Source organism: Anoplopoma fimbria, chromosome 12 (assembly GCF_027596085.1).
Source record: "Anoplopoma fimbria isolate UVic2021 breed Golden Eagle Sablefish chromosome 12, Afim_UVic_2022, whole genome shotgun sequence".
NCBI classification, from domain to species: domain Eukaryota; kingdom Metazoa; phylum Chordata; class Actinopteri; order Perciformes; family Anoplopomatidae; genus Anoplopoma; species Anoplopoma fimbria.
Window position 1 is genome coordinate 19099357 of NC_072460.1, and position 19089 is coordinate 19118445.

At 38.6% G+C, this 19089-nt stretch overlaps 2 protein-coding genes across 7 annotated transcripts; both read left to right on the top strand.

The window, feature by feature from the left end:
• Positions 1 to 43: 43 nt before the first annotated feature.
• LOC129099830 (kelch-like protein 12) lies at positions 44 to 10725 on the top strand. Of its 6 annotated transcripts, none has more exons than XR_008531645.1 (14): positions 44 to 331; positions 430 to 541; positions 1797 to 2023; positions 2644 to 2797; positions 3504 to 3721; positions 4547 to 4696; positions 4812 to 4926; positions 5032 to 5138; positions 5224 to 5419; positions 5544 to 5702; positions 6852 to 6950; positions 7036 to 7222; positions 7812 to 8968; positions 10538 to 10725. XR_008531645.1 is itself a non-coding variant. In XM_054609226.1 (13 exons), the coding sequence occupies exons 2-13, from the start codon at positions 484 to 486 to the stop codon at positions 7936 to 7938; spliced, it is 1797 nt and encodes a 598-aa protein (XP_054465201.1). In that variant the 5' UTR covers positions 44 to 331; positions 430 to 483; the 3' UTR covers positions 7939 to 9080. The 6 variants fall into 6 exon arrangements, 4 of the variants coding, with proteins under 4 accessions (XP_054465201.1, XP_054465203.1, XP_054465204.1 ...); XR_008531646.1 differs by having other exon boundaries at positions 10595 to 10725; XM_054609226.1 differs by lacking the exon at positions 10538 to 10725 and having other exon boundaries at positions 7812 to 9080.
• Positions 10726 to 11146: 421 nt separating this feature from the next.
• On the top strand, positions 11147 to 16235 carry tuba5 (tubulin alpha 5). The gene is made up of 5 exons (XM_054609230.1): positions 11147 to 11228; positions 13053 to 13278; positions 14365 to 14513; positions 14976 to 15656; positions 15732 to 16235. The coding sequence occupies exons 1-5, from the start codon at positions 11160 to 11162 to the stop codon at positions 16029 to 16031; spliced, it is 1425 nt and encodes a 474-aa protein (XP_054465205.1). The 5' UTR covers positions 11147 to 11159; the 3' UTR covers positions 16032 to 16235.
• Positions 16236 to 19089: the final 2854 nt, after the last annotated feature.

Consider the following 19089-nt stretch of genomic DNA (forward strand, 5'->3'; position numbering starts at 1 on the left):
GGGAGCGCGCACGCACACTGACGTAACGCTCTGTTTACGTCCAATCTGTGGAGTCTCTGCTGCAATTTTAGTCAATGTTCTAGCTGGTTAAAACTCGTGAGAGGGGCTGATATGATGATATTTGTGGCGTTTTAGATATGAAAGGCTTTTAAGCAGGCGGTGCATTGTGTGAAACATCAAAGGTCGTCATGGTTTAGCTGTAGTTCAGAGGCTTTTTCTCCAGACAGGGTGACTGACAGCAGGGACTGGGACAAGGGACTTTGGTGCTACTGACGTGAGCTAGCATCGCAACTTAGCTAGACGCTTTGAGTCAGCTTTACTGCTGCGACAGGTATTATACACATCCTTGACTAGTTCCTGTGTGTGTGTCCCTTCGTGTGTTGTCTTCCTGCGGCCGTCGGCTCACTTTCTGTGCCTGTGTTTTCCTAGTTGTTGTCCAGCGTTGGCGTTTAGCCCTCAGCTGTCTCTGGCTGCTGCTTGCTAATGTGTAGCTATAGTTATTGCCTCCCAGTGGTGGAAAAAGTATTCAGATCTTTTAACGGTAAGTTGCATTAGAAATACCACAATGCAAAATGACTCAATTCAAAGTTAAAGTCATGCACTCACAAATGTCAGTAAAGTAAAAAAAAAAAAAAAAGCATGTATTAACCCTTTCATGCATAGAGGTCACTACAGTGCACTGCTATTCAAATGTTGTTTTCTTGTATATGCATGGGTTTTTTAATGGCATAGTTGCACATCAGACACTACAGTGAGTTTTGCATCATCCCATACTGAAGCAAAAAATGCAAACAGATGCCATGATGCTGCATGCACACGAGGAACCAAGCACATCTGCATGCAGTGTCTTGTGGCTTTGTGCCCTGGGTGCTTTGCCAATTGTCATAAAAGATAGTCTGCACATTTTCTTTGTATATACATATATTATTTTATAGTTTTCACATCTTTATATATCATTTTATTCATTTGTTTGTTAAATACATATTTCTTCAGTTGAAAACAAAAACGCATGCTGTCCACCTGAGTGGACATGTAAGAATCTCTTTGAAAAAGCTGGATTAAAAAAAACTAAAGTTCAAATCTTGTTTTTCATGCCTAAAGAGCAATAAAAACACTTCCTGACTGAGGTTGTCACAATTCATGCATGAAAGGGTTAATGTATCTAAACTGAAAGTCCTCTTACTGAAGTACTGACATAGTTTTCAATATGATTTGCAAGGAAAATCTTAAGCCTTTCATGCATAGAGGTCACTACAGTGGACATCTATTCAAATGTTGTTTTCTTGTATATGCATGGGTTAGTGATAGTTGCACATCAGCCACTACAGTGAGTGCTATTGTAGTGGCTGAATAGCTGTCCACTGCAGTGACCTCTATGCATGAAAGGGATAATCTGCTCACTACAGCTATCAGACAAATTACATAAATTGCTATAAAGTACAATATTATCCTTTAAAATGAATTTTAAATCTCACAAATTGAACATACTCAAATTGTGCACCAATACCTCAAAACAGAATTTGAAGTTCAGTACTTGAATATACTTTGCATCTTTGTTTCTCGTGCTTTCTAACTTGTCAGCCTTGACATATCCATTGTTTCTGTCAGCATGCAACACAAGCTTAAAACTCTCACACATTAGACACCCATTTAATGCACACATATATACACAAACACTCACTCACCAAAGGATAGATACAGTAAGTGCTGCATGTTCAAATTATAAAGTGAAGGGTGACTATGATCAAATGTGATGTGACGATCGTTTCTCAACAAAGCTTATTCATCTGTTTTAGATTCCTTGAGCAGTTTGAGATCCTTGAGAGATTCTCAGGGCAGCATGGCTCCCAAAGACATCATGACCAACTCCCATGCCAAGTCCATCCTCAACGCCATGAACTCACTTCGCAAGAGCAACACACTCTGTGATATCACTCTGAGGGTGGAGAACACAGATTTTCCGGCTCACCGGATTGTTTTAGCCGCCTGCAGTGACTATTTCTGTGCCATGTTCACCAGTGAGGTAATACTAAGACTGCTGAGTGCTTAGAAATATGTTGATTTGTTACTATTATTTACCATTACAGGGAATGTTACATACGGATATATAGAATTAAGAGTACTGTTTCCATTCCCAGGCATAGAAAAGGTGGAAATATCAGAATATGATCTGTTTATTCTTTACTCGTCTTTTGGCTTCTCTGACAGTCTCTAAATCAAGTCAATTTAATTTTTACAGTCCATTATCACAAACCACAAAATTTGCCTCAGGAGCTGTACAATCTGTACAGCTTACGACATTCTCTGTCCCGATGCCAAAAGGAAAAACTTTCCTCGAAAAAACTTTAAACAAGGGAAAAAAAGGTTACAAATCTGAGGAAGAGCAACTGAGGAGAGATCCTTCACACAGGACAGACAAACATGCAACACATGTTGTGGACACAGAACAAGTAAAATGACAGAATAGACAATCAGGGTGACAAAAATATAGATAGTAAACACACATGAACAATAAGGCAGTGTTTGTATTTACTAAAGCAACACGGTAACAAGACATTTATAGATAATACCCAATGCCGATAACTAAAACCTAAATGAGTGTTTCTTGTCATCGTTCCTGACTCTGTTTATGTGGCTCTGCAGCTTTCAGAGAAGGGGAAATCTTTTGTGGACATTCAGGGACTCACTGCATCGACTATGGAGATCTTGTTGGACTTTGTGTACACAGAGACGGTGCTCGTCACAGTGGAGAACGTACAAGAACTGCTCCCTGCAGCCTGCTTACTGCAGCTCAAAGGTAGGTTTAGAAGTGCCGGCCGTACCTTTATTTGAGGAGTGTGCGCTTGGGCCAGTTGATATCATTGTGAGTATAGGCAGAGGTTATCTGCAAGTCTTGTCAAGCATTTAATTCAGTTTCCCCTTTATAAAAAGCATTAAAAAGTTAAAATCAAAATTTGCAAAAGTCTTAAATATTTTATCTTGCCTGCTGTACAGTATTGATAGTTATAAAAAATGTTTGTATCTGATACAGGCTGTTTGGAGACCCTTTACACCTTTAAACTAAAAGCAGGATTGTTGCGACAGTATAATGTGTTTGTAGGAGTTTGTTCAATCCTTTTAGTGGAGTTTCAATCTGCACCATCAGACCTATAACTTTTTAGTAAAAGCTTAAATAAATGAATGAATCATTTAAAATTGGTTAATCCTTCTATCCATTTTCGAAGAGTAAGAAAGGTGATATACTAAATAATTCTTGCCACTGTGGTGGCTATTATCATAAAACAGAATGCAATTGCATTCTATGTGTTATTTAAAAAGGTCTTAAAAAGTCTTCAATTAAAACCCTTCAGAAACCCACTTTTCAATTAAATTGGCTTCGGCTTTTCCTAATAAAGAGTCATTGAATGATATCAGAGTCTTGTCTAGAATGATTTGTGTGTGTGTGTGTGTGCGCGTGTTTGTGTGAATGTGTATATACTAATGTGTTTTTTGATTTTCCTCAGGGGTAAAAAGAGCGTGTTGCGATTTCTTGGAGAGTCAGCTTGATCCCTCCAACTGCCTGGGTATTCGTGACTTTGCCGAAACTCACAATTGCCTGGACCTGATGCAGGCGGCCGAGCTCTTTTCCCAGAAGCATTTCTCTGAGGTGGTTCAGCATGAGGAGTTCATGCTGCTCAGCCAGACGGAAGTTGAAAAGCTCATAAAATGTGATGAAATCCAGGTATGAAAACTGGACGTCGTGAGGTTTTAAACCTTATTGTCAGTTGTACCGTGGAGGCTGCTTGATCTGCTGTCAATGAATACTATAGATAACTATATGTTGTTTGAAATACCAAAACCATAATGACAAACTAACCGTAATGGTTAGATTTGGTTTTAACATGCCTGAAAAGCAAAAATTAAAATAGTTAAGTGTCTACTGTCTTTCACAGCTTTCGTATTGTCTTTCAAACAACTGAGTGCGAAAAGAGAAAAAGCAGGCACCAACCTGCTGTAATCCCCCCCCCCCACACACACACACACACACACACACACACCAACTCCATTCGATTTTACAGATAGAGCTGACAAAGAAATTGCAGAGAAGAAAACCTGATTTGGGTTTGCCTTTGTGCTCAGGAAATTCCTGCTTCCAACCACAGACCTCGTGTTGTGAAAACAGTTATTATCATACAAATGATTTATGGATCGTCACATCTCTCTAATGGTTCTTTTTGTTGTTTTTAGAATAAATCTAGGCCAGACATGTTAATCAGCGTCAAGCATGATTTGCCTTCAGTAAAACTTTGTGTCGTCTGTTTCGCGTAAGGAATTTAGGGCTTGTTTTACCTTCATGCATGCTGCATTGTTTGCAGGTTGTGTCTTTGCACTTTAACAAATAATTGCCATTGCTGAAGAATTAATGATAAAAGAGTGGTAGCATCACAAATGAATATTGTGCAACATCTCTAACCGCAGTTGTCAGCTAGGTGTTTAGTAAATATGTGGATTTACGGTCTTAAATGTAGCTGTTACTCCTCTGACTGTACGTGCTGTCTGTTTGTAGGTGGACTCAGAGGAGCCTGTATTTGAAGCCGTGTTAAACTGGGTCAAACACAACCGCAAGGAGCGAGAGCCCTACCTGCCCGACATGCTGGAGTTTGTTCGGTTGCCGCTCCTGACCCCACGCTACATCACAGATGTCATTGATGCAGAGGTGAGCCAGGCGACACACGGCAGGTTGTTGTCTAATCATACACCAAGCTCGGGTTATGTGTCAAAGTATTTATCACACTTACCACCATAATTATGCGAGTTTTGACATGTTGTAGCCCCTCATTCGGTGTAGCCTGCCATGTCGAGACCTCGTTGATGAAGCCAAGAAATTCCACTTAAGACCGGAGCTGAGGAGTGAGATGCAGGGCCCACGCACACAAGCTAGATTAGGTAGGAATCCTTTTTTCTTTGTAGCAATTTTGCTTTAAGCTTGCTTCCTATGTGACTACTCTTTAATCAACACTGATAGTAAAAGTGATTTGTGGGTGTTTTCAGGTGCCAAAGAAGTCCTGTTGGTTATAGGCGGGTTTGGCAGCCAGCAATCACCAATAGACATAGTAGAGAAATATGATCCGAAAACACAAGAATGGAGCTCCCTTCCTGTAAGTAATTAATATATGAAGAGCATTGTGATGTTTTTTTTATCCCAGTGGGTTTGGCTAATACAGACAGGTGTGTCTTGAATAGAACATTGCACGGAAAAGGCGTTATGTCGCCACGGTGTCTCTCCACGACCGAGTGTATGTGATCGGAGGCTACGACGGTCGGTCGAGGCTCAGCTCCGTGGAGTGCCTGGACTACACAGCGGACGAGGACGGGGTTTGGTACACCGTCGCCACCATGAATGTGCGTCGAGGCCTCGCTGGAGCCACGACACTCGGAGGTGAGCGTAGTTTAGTTTCTTCAAAATCAAAGATGTTTCCTGCCTGTGAAATCGCCTCTGACTTACTTTTTTTTATCTCTCAGATAAATAACATTTTGTTTCTATCTTGTTCGGCCCGTGACAGACATGATCTATGTTGCCGGTGGCTTCGATGGCAGCCGGCGTCACACCAGCATGGAGCGATACGACCCAAACATTGACCAGTGGAGCATGCTGGGAGATATGCAGACAGCTAGAGAAGGAGCTGGTCTAGTGGTGGCAAGTGGACTTATATACTGTCTAGGTATGGACAGATAATCTTTTATAACTTTGACGCGTAGGATCATATTAGAGCTGCAATTTATGATTATATTCATTATCAATCAATTCATTATCTAAACTAACCTCTCAATCGTTTGTTTATAAAATGCTCAATGTGGCCTGTTCAAATTGCCACCTGGAAATCAACACCTGTTTTTTTAAAAAGATTGGACACACTTTTACATTATTTTTGGGGGGGAAAGTTTCCCTGAGCTAATATTTATCCAAACAGAAGGGTTAGAGTTAGTGTTGACATGTTCTATCATAAATGGAATAATATGATGATACCCATAAAGTGCACATAAATCCCAGATTCACATAGCTACACATTCTCTTCTCTCCTCTCTTCCTACTCTCTTCTGTCGTCAGGCCCTTGGAAGCTCCAAAAATGAATTTCTAAATAAGTAAACTTTTTGTCTGAATTGTCAGCGGTAATTCTTCATAGATCATTCAGTTCATTTATGAACTAAAGAGGTTGGGATACTCAGAACCTCCTGTGGGTACTGGGCTAACAAAAAACTTTGATGGTTGACTAACTCTAAAAAAAACACACTTTAAACAGAGTTGAAGAAACTCGCTAACCTCACCTAGCAACACGCTCTTTAAGACCTGGTCTTAACTCAGGTGCTCTCTCCATTCATGAAAATATTTGGTGTTATGAATATGTAATTATCTGATCCTGGAATATAATACAAGCACACTTTTTAAATCCCAGAAAAAGATATCACTTATATTTAGGCCAATATGGTTAATGGTTGATTAACCATCTTAGTTCTAGCTCATATCTGTAAAATGTGCTAAACTTTCTAGGATTATGTAAATTAACGATTAATCTGACAGTTATTTTCTCAACTAATCGTTTGGTTTATAAAATGTCAGAAAACTGTTAAAATTGCCCAACACTATTTCCTAAAATGTGAAATTAATTAAATTTGCATGTTTTGTCTTACCAATACTCCAAAATCCAAATATATTATATTCACTATCACATAAGACAAGAAAAAGCAGGAAATACTAACAAATGAGAAGTTAGTACGTGGGAATGTTTTGCATTTTTGCTCAAAAAAATCTGTCAATCTGTCAAAAGACTATTGTCAATTACAACTGCCATCTTCTTTGTATTTCCTGGTAGGTGGATATGATGGACTAAATATCCTGAATTCAGTGGAGCGGTACGACCCGCACACGGGCCACTGGACCAGTGTTACTCCGATGGCCACCAAGCGGTCAGGTAGGTAAGAAAACAGAACGCAGTCAGATATACCAGCTGAACTGTGTGAGTCACTTTTTATCTGAGACCTTCCCTCTGCTTTCAGGCGCCGGTGTAGCTTTACTCAACGACCACATCTATGTCGTGGGAGGCTTTGATGGTGTTTCACACCTCGACTCTGTCGAGGTCTACAACATCAGAACAGACTATTGGACCACTGTGGCCAGTATGACGACGCCTCGATGTTACGTAGGAGCGACCGTCCTCAGAGGACGTCTCTACGCCATCGCCGGGTAAGAAAGAATGTCCTTCTTCCTGTGAAAGTGGGATGAAGGATAAGGTTTGAATGTTATAAAAGTTCAACCTCGGAACAAAACACACATGCTGCAGGAATGTCCTTGTTAATCATTCCTCCTCTCTAAACTGGCCCTGGATAATTCCTTCGTGGGAGCATGACTGCACTATAACAAATCAGGAACGGAGATCCAAGTGCAAAAATGCATCCTGAGTTTAACCAAAGCTAATGAGAAGCAGTCTTAGTCAGCCAAATCAAGTGCAGGTTTATTGCCAGTGTTTTGCCACAGTGCCAAGTAGCAGGATGATCTTTACCCCACGGCTGAGCAACACTGCCCAGGGGGGACCACAACAAGCTAATTTTGAACCAGCTCGCAACATCACGAGGTGGTGATGCAATTTCTGCTTGTGGGTCCAGGATTGGTTCTCGAAACGGTACCGGTGGGAGCGGGTCATAACAAACCCTTACAGGGCAAGACACTGCATTGGCCAATAACTGTGGCACATCATGTTTGACTGATCAGTGCTGATTATCATGGTTAAAACTCCCAGTTCACCTCTGTTTGTCTCACTTCTCTCCGTCTCTAGATATGATGGGAACTCTCTCCTCAGCAGCATTGAATGTTACGACCCGGTCATCGACTCCTGGGAGGTCGTCACTTCGATGGCGACGCAGCGATGCGACGCAGGCGTCTGTGTTCTACGAGAAAAGTGATCTCTGCCGAGAACCACAAAAGGAAAAGCAAACGCAAGGACAGGCGGCTAGACCTTTTGCTAAAATGCCACTAAAACGGAGCCAAACAAAGGGAGATGTTTGTTCGCCAGTATGCAAATGGTTACTCTGGAAAAAAAGAATAGGTGCAGCGGTTTGGACTGCCTTATCTAACGGATGGTCAACCCTTCGACAGTCGGACTGTGCAGCAGAGATCGGTGGCAGACTTCACCTCAAAAGAGGCCTCCGACGAGCCCATCACCACTTGCATGACTCTTCGGTGGTACATGTTGCTGTGGTTACCTGTGAGATTATTTTTTCAGTTTGTCTTCAAAGTGCAATATATTTCTACACATCATAAAACAGAAAGAGATGGAGTTGGTTTAGACTCCGGTTGCTGCTATATGCCTTATGACTTTGGCCTCCATCAAACAGTGAACATCCATGTTGCCTCCCATGTGACTTTGATGACAGTTACAGTACATCGGCTTATCATCGAGTGTACTTGTTTGGCATTTGCGAGGTCATTAATGGGTCACTAATTCAACCCTTTTTTGTAATCCCTTCCGTTAACAGTGCTTTTGGATTCAAATCGCTTTCATACAGAAGGTTTAATACTTATTGTTGCTCTCAAAATATATATTTAGAGATCAATATTGTTTTAGCAAATGACTGAATTGTACCAGTTGACTTTGATTATTTTGTCCCTAAAAAAAAAAAATCACAAAGTAATAAGTATAAGGTGCATGTGATTTTTTTTTTTATTTTTTTTTTCTTCCTCCGCTTATAAATCTGGACATGTTCATGTAGGACACAAAGTCCTAACATTGTTGCCTGGGAAGTGAATAAACACGCTGAAAACTGACGCGTTTCCTCCTCTCAGTCTGTAAACACTTGCTAAGTGATGCAGAGAGACTAAAGGCTGTATATTCGCTTCACACGTCGTCAGCTGAGTCAGTGGCATCACCATCCACATCCACGTGAGACGGATCATCAAGCCACTCGAAGCAGCAGATTCAACAAACTAAACAAGGTAGACATGTTCATTTTATCCCTGTACAACTTTATGTGTCCATTTTAAGAAACAGTAAAAAAATTGTCCACATGACCCCTAATTACTTAATACGCCTTCTGATAACGGCTGTATGACACCACAAGGTTGATATTTGTGGTTCAACTATTTTAAAGAAATTTGGTAGAAACAATTGTGTTCCCTACAGAATAAACTCTAATAACTATTGTGATCCTCTGACGTTTCATCCGGCACAATCCTCAGGTCAAAATTGAATTTGTCTAACACTTTTTGTACTTCCTCGTTGGCGACAGCAATGGCCAGAGGCTTTAATTTGTTTTGGGTCGCCCATCTGATTCTCATGAATGTGATATCTCAGGATCACATTGAGGGAATTTCCCTACATCTGGCAAACACTTGGACTCAAGGGTGAACTCATTTAGAATTTAGTGGTCGAAAGTCACTGTGCGACACCTCACGCCTGGATTCCACCGGAGCGTCGGTATGTTCACCATACTAATAATGCTGCCAAAATATTTCACCATACAGAAGAGTCACCTCGGTTTTTATCAAGGTGCAGCGTTGTCGGTTTTGTTGAATGGGGCAGTCAGATAGTGTTACACGTCTGTTTCCTAGGAAAGACACCATGTGAATAATGATTAAACATGTTGCCATACAGGAGAAGTTTAATATGTCTCTGTTGATAAAAGGAAAAATTACGATTGAATAGAAAGTAGGTTAAAATGTTTACCAAATAATAAAAGAATAAACACATTTCACCATCATCTGTAATTTAATGTACAATTGTCAAGATCAAAGGCACAACACACAACAGGATGATAATATACAGAAATCTGTTTATAAGCTCCTTTGCTAACTTATAACTTAAAACATGCATGATGTCAGCAGTGGAAATAACTAATTACATCTACTTGAGTGTAATTTGAGACATTCTACTGCACTACATTTATTTGAGTTACTAGTTACCTTCCAGGTTCAAATCATCCGAAATGTATTTTCACCTTATAAAATATGCTCCACTGTTATAACTAATCTTTGCTACAATTATAACTTGGAATACAATTGTAGGCTTTATACACCTCAGATTAGTCATTAGTACCACTTCAACTAATGCAACATTAAAATGCATCAGTAATAACACTGCAGCAGATGAATGAAACATGTTTTCAAATACTAAAAGAAAACCAATTCAATACATTTTCTCAATTAGATTATCAGAACGTTCATAAATCACTGAAATACCTAAAACTGGAGAAATCTGAATAAATACAAAATAATTAATCCATGTGAGTAAACTTTAACGAATCGAAACCAAATGATTTTTCCTATTTCTTAGTACACCCAATTATTTCATGCAAATCAAAAGGGGACTCATTCTCCACCTCACAGCACACTTTATCTTTTTTCTCATTTAACCAATATGAATTCTCTCTCCAACTGTTCTTTCCTGTGCCAGTTACAAGACCTCCCAAAAAAATTACTAAAACAACTTTTGAGGCGGAGTAGCAATTATGTGCGAGGAAAGTCAAAGTAATCCCCCCCCTCCCCCAACCTTCCCTTTCTCCCAAGCCAGAAGAAGCCCCACCGCCAGACAGACACACCAGGTGAGTCTGTTTCTGTCTGCAGGTATAAAGAGCAGCTGGCAGCGCGGCGGGCGGTACAGAGCTGATCGGAGGAGACACGGTACTGGTCCCGGATCAGTGCAGAGGAAGGGTCGGTCTGTTTGGAGCATTGAGGACAGACGAATAAACTCAGTGTTCTGCAGCAAACATGGTAAGATAATTACAATTCATTCATCATCAGCCTTTACATGCAGCATTTATCCTAGTTTTGATGAAATCTGCACCAGTTTTTAACAGCTTTATCAAAACTCTTGCAGCATGGATTGTATGAAAATGCAGTTGTTTGTGTTAAAATTCATACATATAGCAACAGATGTTTTAAGGCTAAAATGACAATTTATATATATATGCTTCAACTTTGGTTGTTAATAGTTTAATAACTTTAAAGTCACTGATAGTCGGCAACAGGATCTCAAAGCTTCTTCATCTTCATCCTCAGAGCCTCTTATTTCTGAAGTTTTTTATCTCGTTTTTTTAAAACAAGTTCATATTTCAAACTAAAATTCATACTCATGTCTTACAAATATCACTCAACAGCAAAGAAAAAAAAGAAAAAATCATCTTGGGGGATGCTCTCCCTTCAGGGAAAACTGAATTCTCAACATGTTCAAACAGGACTGCTGGAGGCCCTTAAAGCAGTTTAGTGTTCCTATTCTTTTTTTGACTTTGATTACTCTTAACAAATGTATTAACAGATCACAAACACAAGGAATTATACTTTGAATCAGATCGTCTTGCATTTTTGTACACTGAGCTGATGAATATGGAAGTAAGAAAAGGCCATAATTATGTGAATTACAATAAAAAATAAATGTAATTTGCTATTCATGACTTTAGTATATGACTTTCTCTGAATCTAATTTCAGTCACTTTTTTTTAACCAGACTAGAATTTTTTTTTTTTTTTACTTTTCAAAAACATTTAAGTTCCATTTCTGTTTGTTCTCCACCATAAGGTTGACAGTTGTGTCATTTAGTGAAAAGCCTTCACAGCTATTGGATTGATTAGCATGACATTTACCTCAATAACCAGGGTTACAAGAGAATCCATCCTAATGACTTTGGATATCCTGTAACTTTTCCTCTAGCGCCATCATCAGGTCAAAATTTAAAAAAAGTATTTAACATGTCAGTGACTACTTGCAAAACTAATGAGAATCCTATCAACCTCACCTGATAGCATGCTAACAGCTAAACTAAGATGCTTTACATAGAGCGCCATCTAGTGGTCCGAGGAGGAATGGTTAAATTAAATTAAAAATACAATTAACAAAGCTAGTTATCGAAATGTGCTCAAGAAATCACATAAATAAATAAAAAACAGAGTAATTAAAAAAAAAAAACATAGTTTCAATGACCAGTAACATTTGAATAACACCACAGCAATCTCGACACATCATCAGGTAAAGACAAGCGTGTTTGGTCTCGGTTAGCTAGCTAACGCTCCCTCGGATTAAGTGACACAAAAAGCACCATTAAAAGTTCCAAAGCCTGTGTTGATGCAATATGACCCTGATATATATAATATTTATTTCATATTTATCATTACAGCTGTGATTGGCATAAGACATATTTACAGCCCAGTTTATTTTTTCTACTTTGTTTGCATATTATGTTCTTTTTTGTCATTTATTTTGGAAGGTGGTCCTCAGAATCTTTTTTAAAATCAGAAGTGGGCCTTAAGTAACAAAAGGTTGAGAACCCCATGCAATCCATAAACATTATACCTGTTTCATATGTTTCATATGCACTTACAGTGAAGCAGGTGCTGGCAATACAATTCTTAGATCTCAGTGTTTGTCTTCTGTTTGCTGCCGAGCAGCTGATGTGCAATGGGTTTATAGAGCTTTTTTGCTAAAAACAGCTGCCTGCTGTGGCTGAAAACAACGCTAATGACAGTGGCGGGGCTGAATCTGAACAGTAAAGTTGCAGCCGGAGAGCTATACAATAAACTAAAACTCTATAAAGCTCAGTAAAGCTGAGGGGAGCTGCAGATTTAGGTGATAATTATTTGGCTCATCACTAAGAGCCCCCTCTTTCACACTGCCACACATTGTTTTCACATTGTCATTTGATAAGTAGTTATTAAAAGAATATTAATTATAGCAGCCTTAAATTCAGTTGTATTTAACTTTGAATAGTTAATATTCTTTGCTGATTAAATTAAGGATTAAATTAGGCATTCATTTGCTTTTTACATTCACATCATTATAGCCTTTCTTTGCTTCCATGTTCCTTTTTTATCTGTTTGTAAAAACTTTAGCCTGCATACAACAGCACTTTAAAATTGATTTATTCAAATCCTCATTATTATTCAGATTCATTCATGTATATGTTTCAATAGATGGCTAACAAACTGCAAAATGTTTTTGGGAGTAAAAATGTTGATAAAACAAGGATTGTTTTACAATATGTTTAATGTTAAAAACTTAACCTCCACCTGTTGTGTTTCTTTCTGTCCAGAGAGAGTGCATCTCCGTCCACATTGGCCAGGCGGGAGTCCAGACAGGAAACGCCTGCTGGGAGCTCTTCTGCCTTGAGCACGGCGTCGGCCCTGATGGTGTCTCCCTGGACGGTCCTACAGCACCGAACTGTCGCGAGGACCCATTCAACACCTTCTTCAATACTGGGAGCTCTGGGCGCCATGTTCCCAGAGCGATCTACGTGGACCTGGAGCCCACCGTGGTTGGTGAGTCTTCCTGTGTTTGGCTTTATTTTCATCCTTCTTATCCCTACTTTTTATTACCATTTTCCATTTGCCATTTCGTCTGTTATCGTCTAGTGTGAGTGCATCTCCATCCACTCGGGTCATGCAGGTATCTACTGATGGGAACACTGGTATCCAGGCAACCAGTGCAGTGGTGACTCCTTTTCCTTTTATTCAGTGCTGGCTAACATTTACAGAAATCAAATTGGGTAAATAGCAAATTGCAGATAAGAGTGGGTGGATTTTGAGACAGGACAATATGTCCCTTCAATTTATGGTTAAGATGCTTACATTTTTTAAAACAAGACGTCTTTTCCACATTTTTCAATCTAGATCTTCTCAAATACAAGTGATCATATATTTAACATTTCTTTAATATAGTTTCAATGAAGCCCTGATCCTGCAAAACACATTAAAAGGTTATATAACTGAAAACATCAATATTAAGTTAGAAAAGTTAGTATAAAGAGACATATGACGATTTATAATTTTCCTTCAACCTACAGTTTGTTAAAATAAAGCAAAACTGAGTTAATTTGACACTTTTATTCATCTTTCTGTGACTTCTTTTATTTTACACATTTAAATAATAGGTTCAAAATATTTGAAGTCAGAAAAAGGAGGAATGATCACAGCAAACAAAAATCTGTTTTGATGTTCATGAAGGTACCTGATTTGAAAAATGGAGTGAAACTATCCTTTAATAATTTATCTACTCTTATTTTTCCTCATAAACATTTCCTATTTCTTACAACAAATTTCAAATTGTGCTTTTATGAGTTAGGCTCATACTGACATGTATGTTCTGTATTATTTATCAGTGTATTCAGTTTTATTGTTACTACATTGTCTGTTTTTGGGCTACACACTATATGAAATATACAAAACATTCAAATACAAGACTCAATTCTCTGTAAATCTTCAGATTCAGGGTAAAGAAAAGCAACGTTAGTCATGAGTTGCTGCATCAATTATGGAGCCATCAATAAGTCAATACTGTTGAAAAGGTCAAGATACCGTGACAGTAAAGCTGATAAATTATAACTTATCTATAAACTTTCTTTTCAGATCAAGTAAGAGTTGGGAAGTACAGAGAGCTTTTCCACCCCGATCAGCTGATCTCTGGAAAGGAGGATGCAGCCAACAACTACGCTCGAGGCCATTACACCGTCGGGAAAGAGATCATTGATGGAGTCATGGAGCGTGTTCGTAAAATGGTCAGTCATACCAATAATGATAAACACCTGATTATCATCGTTTGGGTTTGACATTTTTGTTTTGCTCTAAATCACTTTTTAAAGTCGGATCGTGGAAATAAAGATGCTCTTACAATAATCACAGTTTCATTGCATGAACTTAAAGCTCAAACATTAGCTAACATGTGAACTTTCTGCACTACATCAAGAAATATTTCAACATTTTGCGAATTAAACTCATTCCTTTCTTGCAAAGAGTTAGATGAGAGGATCCAAACCACTCTCACTGTCCAGACCGGTTAGCCTGCCAGGTTAGACGTTTCAATTCCAGTGCTAAGCTAACAGGCTGCGTGCTGTAGCTTCATATCTACTTGACGGACATGAGTGGTATCGATCCTCTAATTTAACTCTCTGCAGGAATAAGTGCATTTTGCAAAACTATTCCTTTAATAGTCGGCCCTGTCCTTATTTCACTCCCATCAGACGGACCAGTGCACCGGCCTGCAGGGGTTCCTCGTCTTTCACAGCTTTGGAGGTGGAACCGGTTCTGGTTTCACCTCTCTGCTGATGGAGCGTCTGTCTGTCGACTACGGCAAGAAATCTAAGCTGGAGTTCGCTGTGTACCCAGCTCCCCACGTGTCCACCGCTGTGGTGGAGCCCTACAACGCCATCCTGACCACCCACACCACCCTGGAGCACTCTGACTGTGCCTTCATGGTCGATAACGAGGCCATCTATGATATCTGTCACCGCAACATGGACATCGAGAGTCCTGGTTACGTCAACCTCAACAGATTGATTGGTCAGATTGTGTCCTCCATCACGGCCTCCCTTCGTTTCGACGGCGCCCTCAACGTCGACCTGATGGAGTTCCAGACCAACCTGGTGCCCTTTCCCCGTATCCACTTCCCTCTGGTCACCTACTCGCCCATCATCTCTGCTGAGAAGGCTTACCACGAGCAGCTGACTGTGAACGAGATCACCAGCGCCTGCTTCGAGCCGGCCAATCAGATGGTAAAGTGTGACCCTCGTCACGGTAAATACATGGCGTGCTGCATGCTGTACAGAGGTGATGTCGTCCCGAAGGATGTAAACTCTGCCATCGCAGAAATAAAAACCAGACGTTCCATTCAGTTTGTTGATTGGTGCCCAACTGGCTTCAAGGTGAGTTACCTCATGAAGGTAGGAAGAGCAGCTGGAGGTTCTTCATCTCTCTGATCATTCTCTTCGTCTCCACAGGTGGGAATCAACTACCAGCCACCCACTGTGGTTCCTGGTGGAGACCTGGCCAAGGTCCAGAGGGCTGTGTGCATGCTGAGCAACACCACTGCTATTGCAGAGGCCTGGGCTCGGCTTGACCACAAGTTTGATCTGATGTACGCTAAGCGTGCCTTTGTCCACTGGTATGTGGGTGAGGGTATGGAGGAGGGAGAGTTCTCTGAGGCCAGAGAGGACCTGGCCTGTCTTGAAAAGGATTACGAGGAGTTGGGTCAAATGAGCCCCGATTCTGAAAACGACGACGAAGGCCAAGAATACTGAACGTTGTGAGGCCGTGACGGCTGCACAGCGGGGATTTAATCCTGTACTGAGGCTATAACGAATTCATATCTGTTCTGTGTTTCTTCTTAACTACAGTTAACCAAATTAATAATCTCTCTCACTGCCATGCTTTTTTTTAGCATCTGATTTAGATTTAGAAGACAGAATGCTAAAGTTGTATTTGAATTGTACTTTGAAATAAAGTTGGACCTGAAACTTGTTAGTGATGCAGAATGTTACAGTGGTCAAAGAGGACACTACGTAACGCCCATCCACCGATTATAAATCCATTCTGGGAACACAAGTCTGAAAGGTGAGTATATATTCAGTGGAAGAAATACAAAATAAGTACTTCATCTAACAAATACAGTTTATTTTAGTTTAGCTAAGCTTAGCAAAATGTTGAGGGTAACACAAAAAAGGTCCAAGACTGATTTCCATTGTGGTTTTTGATTTAAAACAGCATTGATGGCAACAAAGTACTATGGTATACATTTGTTGTACTTGTGCTTTACTAGAGCAAATCCATTTTATGCTACTTTATACTTCTACTCCACTACATTTAAGAGAAAAATATTGTACTTTTTACTTCCCTACATACACAATAGTTGCTTTTCAGATAAAAAAATTACAAAAAATGATATCAGAATCAGAATCAGCTTTATTGGCCATGTATGCATAAGCATACACATATTTGATTCCGGTTTCTTTCTGTGATATGACGATTTATTAAATATGATGTCCAACAGCATGTGAAGTAGTCAAAATTAGCTCCACATTGACCAACTAAGTTAAAACATTAAAGCATTGCTTACATATTGATTCATGAATAATACAACAATACAACATAACACTGGCAGAAGCCATTCTGCATAATGAGTACTTTTACTCGGATACTTTAAGTACATTCTGTTGCCAAAAATGATTTTACTTCAGTAAAATTTGAAAAAGGATCAACTTTTACTTGCAATGGAGTATTTTTATGGTGTTTAACTTAAGTAGGTCATTTGATACATTGAACGCATTACATTTACAGTTTAACTAAAATGATAAGCTTGATAAGGTTCCCCATAACTGGTTTTATGACCCTGTTTGACTTAGTTTTTTTGCATAAAATCAGCTGTAAAGTGCCCGTGTTTGCGAAGCAGCAGATGTTACAGAACCAGGAGAAGCATCCAATCAAACCGCACGGACTGCCTATTTAAACAACGAGTCCCGGCAGCCGTGAAGGTGTCACCTGAATATATTCATCCGCGCGTAAAGTGTAAACAGTAGACATTCTACAAAGAAGAGACTTGTTTCAAGGATTTACTATTCCTTATCAGTGAGATGCGAGACATTCTTTGTAATGTTTCCATAGTTATAAGCAATGTACTGTTAAATATCAAGAAGGGCTGCAGAATGTAGAGCATGCTATGAACACATTTGTGTGGTTTTTTTTAGACATAGCACATTTTAATCTGAATAATCTTTCAGACTTTGGGCATTAACAGAAAGTACTCAAGTATTGCCTAAGTTCAATTTGAGTATTTCTTTTTCATGCTACTTTATACTTATACTGTACTTTGTGCTCCATTACATCTAATTTAACAGCTGTAAACAAGTTACTCTGGGAATCTAGGTAATCATTTCAAAATCAAATTAACAAATGAATTATGACGTAGGAAACTATTATGAAATCAGCAACCTGGCAGTATATACATGTGTTATAATTAGCTCCACCTTTACCAGCTGTAGCATTTAAGTGATGATTACACATGAATGCACCCACAGTTATAATCCAGTTACATAACATTTATTATTATGAAATGAGCCATTCTAAAAAAAAAAATAAATACTTTACTTGATTCTAACACTTTTATACTTTTACTTGAGTCCTATTTTAAATAAAGGAGTCTTTTTTTTTACACTGTGGTATTTCTACTTTTCCTTCAGTAAAAGATCTAACGTTAAGTACTTCCTTTACTACTAATGTGGTTTAGGGTAGGAATATCCCAATTCAGGCTTTCTAATATAGCCTAATATCTAATTATTTATTTAATTTATTTAGGTAATCATTTCAAAATCAAATTAACAAATGAATTATGACGGAGGAAACTATTATGAAATCAGCAACCTGGCAGTATATACATGTGTTATAATTAGCTCCACCTTTACCAGCTGTAGCATTTAAGTGATGATTACACATGAATGCACCCACAGTTATAATCCGGTTACATAACATTTATTATTATGAAATGAGCCATTCTAAAAAAAAAATAAAATACTTTACTTGATTCTAACACTTTTATACTTTTACTTGAGTCCTATTTTAAATAAAGGAGTCTTTTTCTACACTGTGGTATTTTATACTTTTCCTTCAGTAAAAGATCTAACGTTAAGTACTTCCTTTACTACTAATGTGGTTTAGGGTAGGAATATCCCAATTCAGGCTTTCTAATATAGCCTAATATCTATTTATTTATTTCATTTATTTATCATATTTGTTTGGGCTGTTTGCACATTAAGACACAAGGGAAACTTCATCTCTAATCTGCTAAATGAGGCTGAATCCAAGTCTAGACTGTGTGGTTTCTACATTTTGAGGCTATGATAAGATCCGAAATGTAAATGTAACAATATAAGATAAAATAAGATAAGATAAGATAAGATAAGATAAGATAAAATAAGATAAGATGAGATGATTTTAGTCAGGTTTAGAATGTGTTTTTATTTTAGAATCACTATTATTAGTATTCTTTTTTGAATAAAAATATCTCATTCCCTTTTATTGTCCTACATTCGTATATTGTATGTTTTATAAGATAAGATAAGATAAAATAAGATAAATAAGAGTGGGGAAATTTACAGGATTACAGCAGCATAGATATAGTGCAAACAAGGTACATAGTAGAAAAAGTATTTTAAATAAGTAAATAAGAAAAAAAAATCCACAATAACTAAAAAAAGTCTTATAAATAGACAGAATAATTATAGTTATAGTATCTTTGTATTGCACAGATGTATTAGTGTTTTGTTTTATTGTCTACAAATATGATGTCTTTATACAAAATAGGGT

What these genes read in the sequence shown, in the direction of transcription:
- tuba5 (XM_054609230.1), top strand. Translation starts at nt 11,160, where the DNA reads ATGCTCTCCCTTCAGGGAAAACTGAATTCTCAACATGTTCAAACAGGA. An exon ending in TGCTGGAGGCCCTTAAAGCA is followed by an intron (nt 11,229 to 13,052) that starts GTTTAGTGTTCC and finishes CTTTCTGTCCAG; the next exon opens with AGAGAGTGCATCTCCGTCCA. An exon ending in TGGAGCGTGTTCGTAAAATG is followed by an intron (nt 14,514 to 14,975) that starts GTCAGTCATACC and finishes CACTCCCATCAG; the next exon opens with ACGGACCAGTGCACCGGCCT.
- LOC129099830 (XM_054609226.1), top strand. Translation starts at nt 484, where the DNA reads ATGTGTAGCTATAGTTATTGCCTCCCAGTGGTGGAAAAAGTATTCAGA. An exon ending in GATGGCCACCAAGCGGTCAG is followed by an intron (nt 6,951 to 7,035) that starts GTAGGTAAGAAA and finishes CTCTGCTTTCAG; the next exon opens with GCGCCGGTGTAGCTTTACTC. An exon ending in CGTCTCTACGCCATCGCCGG is followed by an intron (nt 7,223 to 7,811) that starts GTAAGAAAGAAT and finishes CTCCGTCTCTAG; the next exon opens with ATATGATGGGAACTCTCTCC.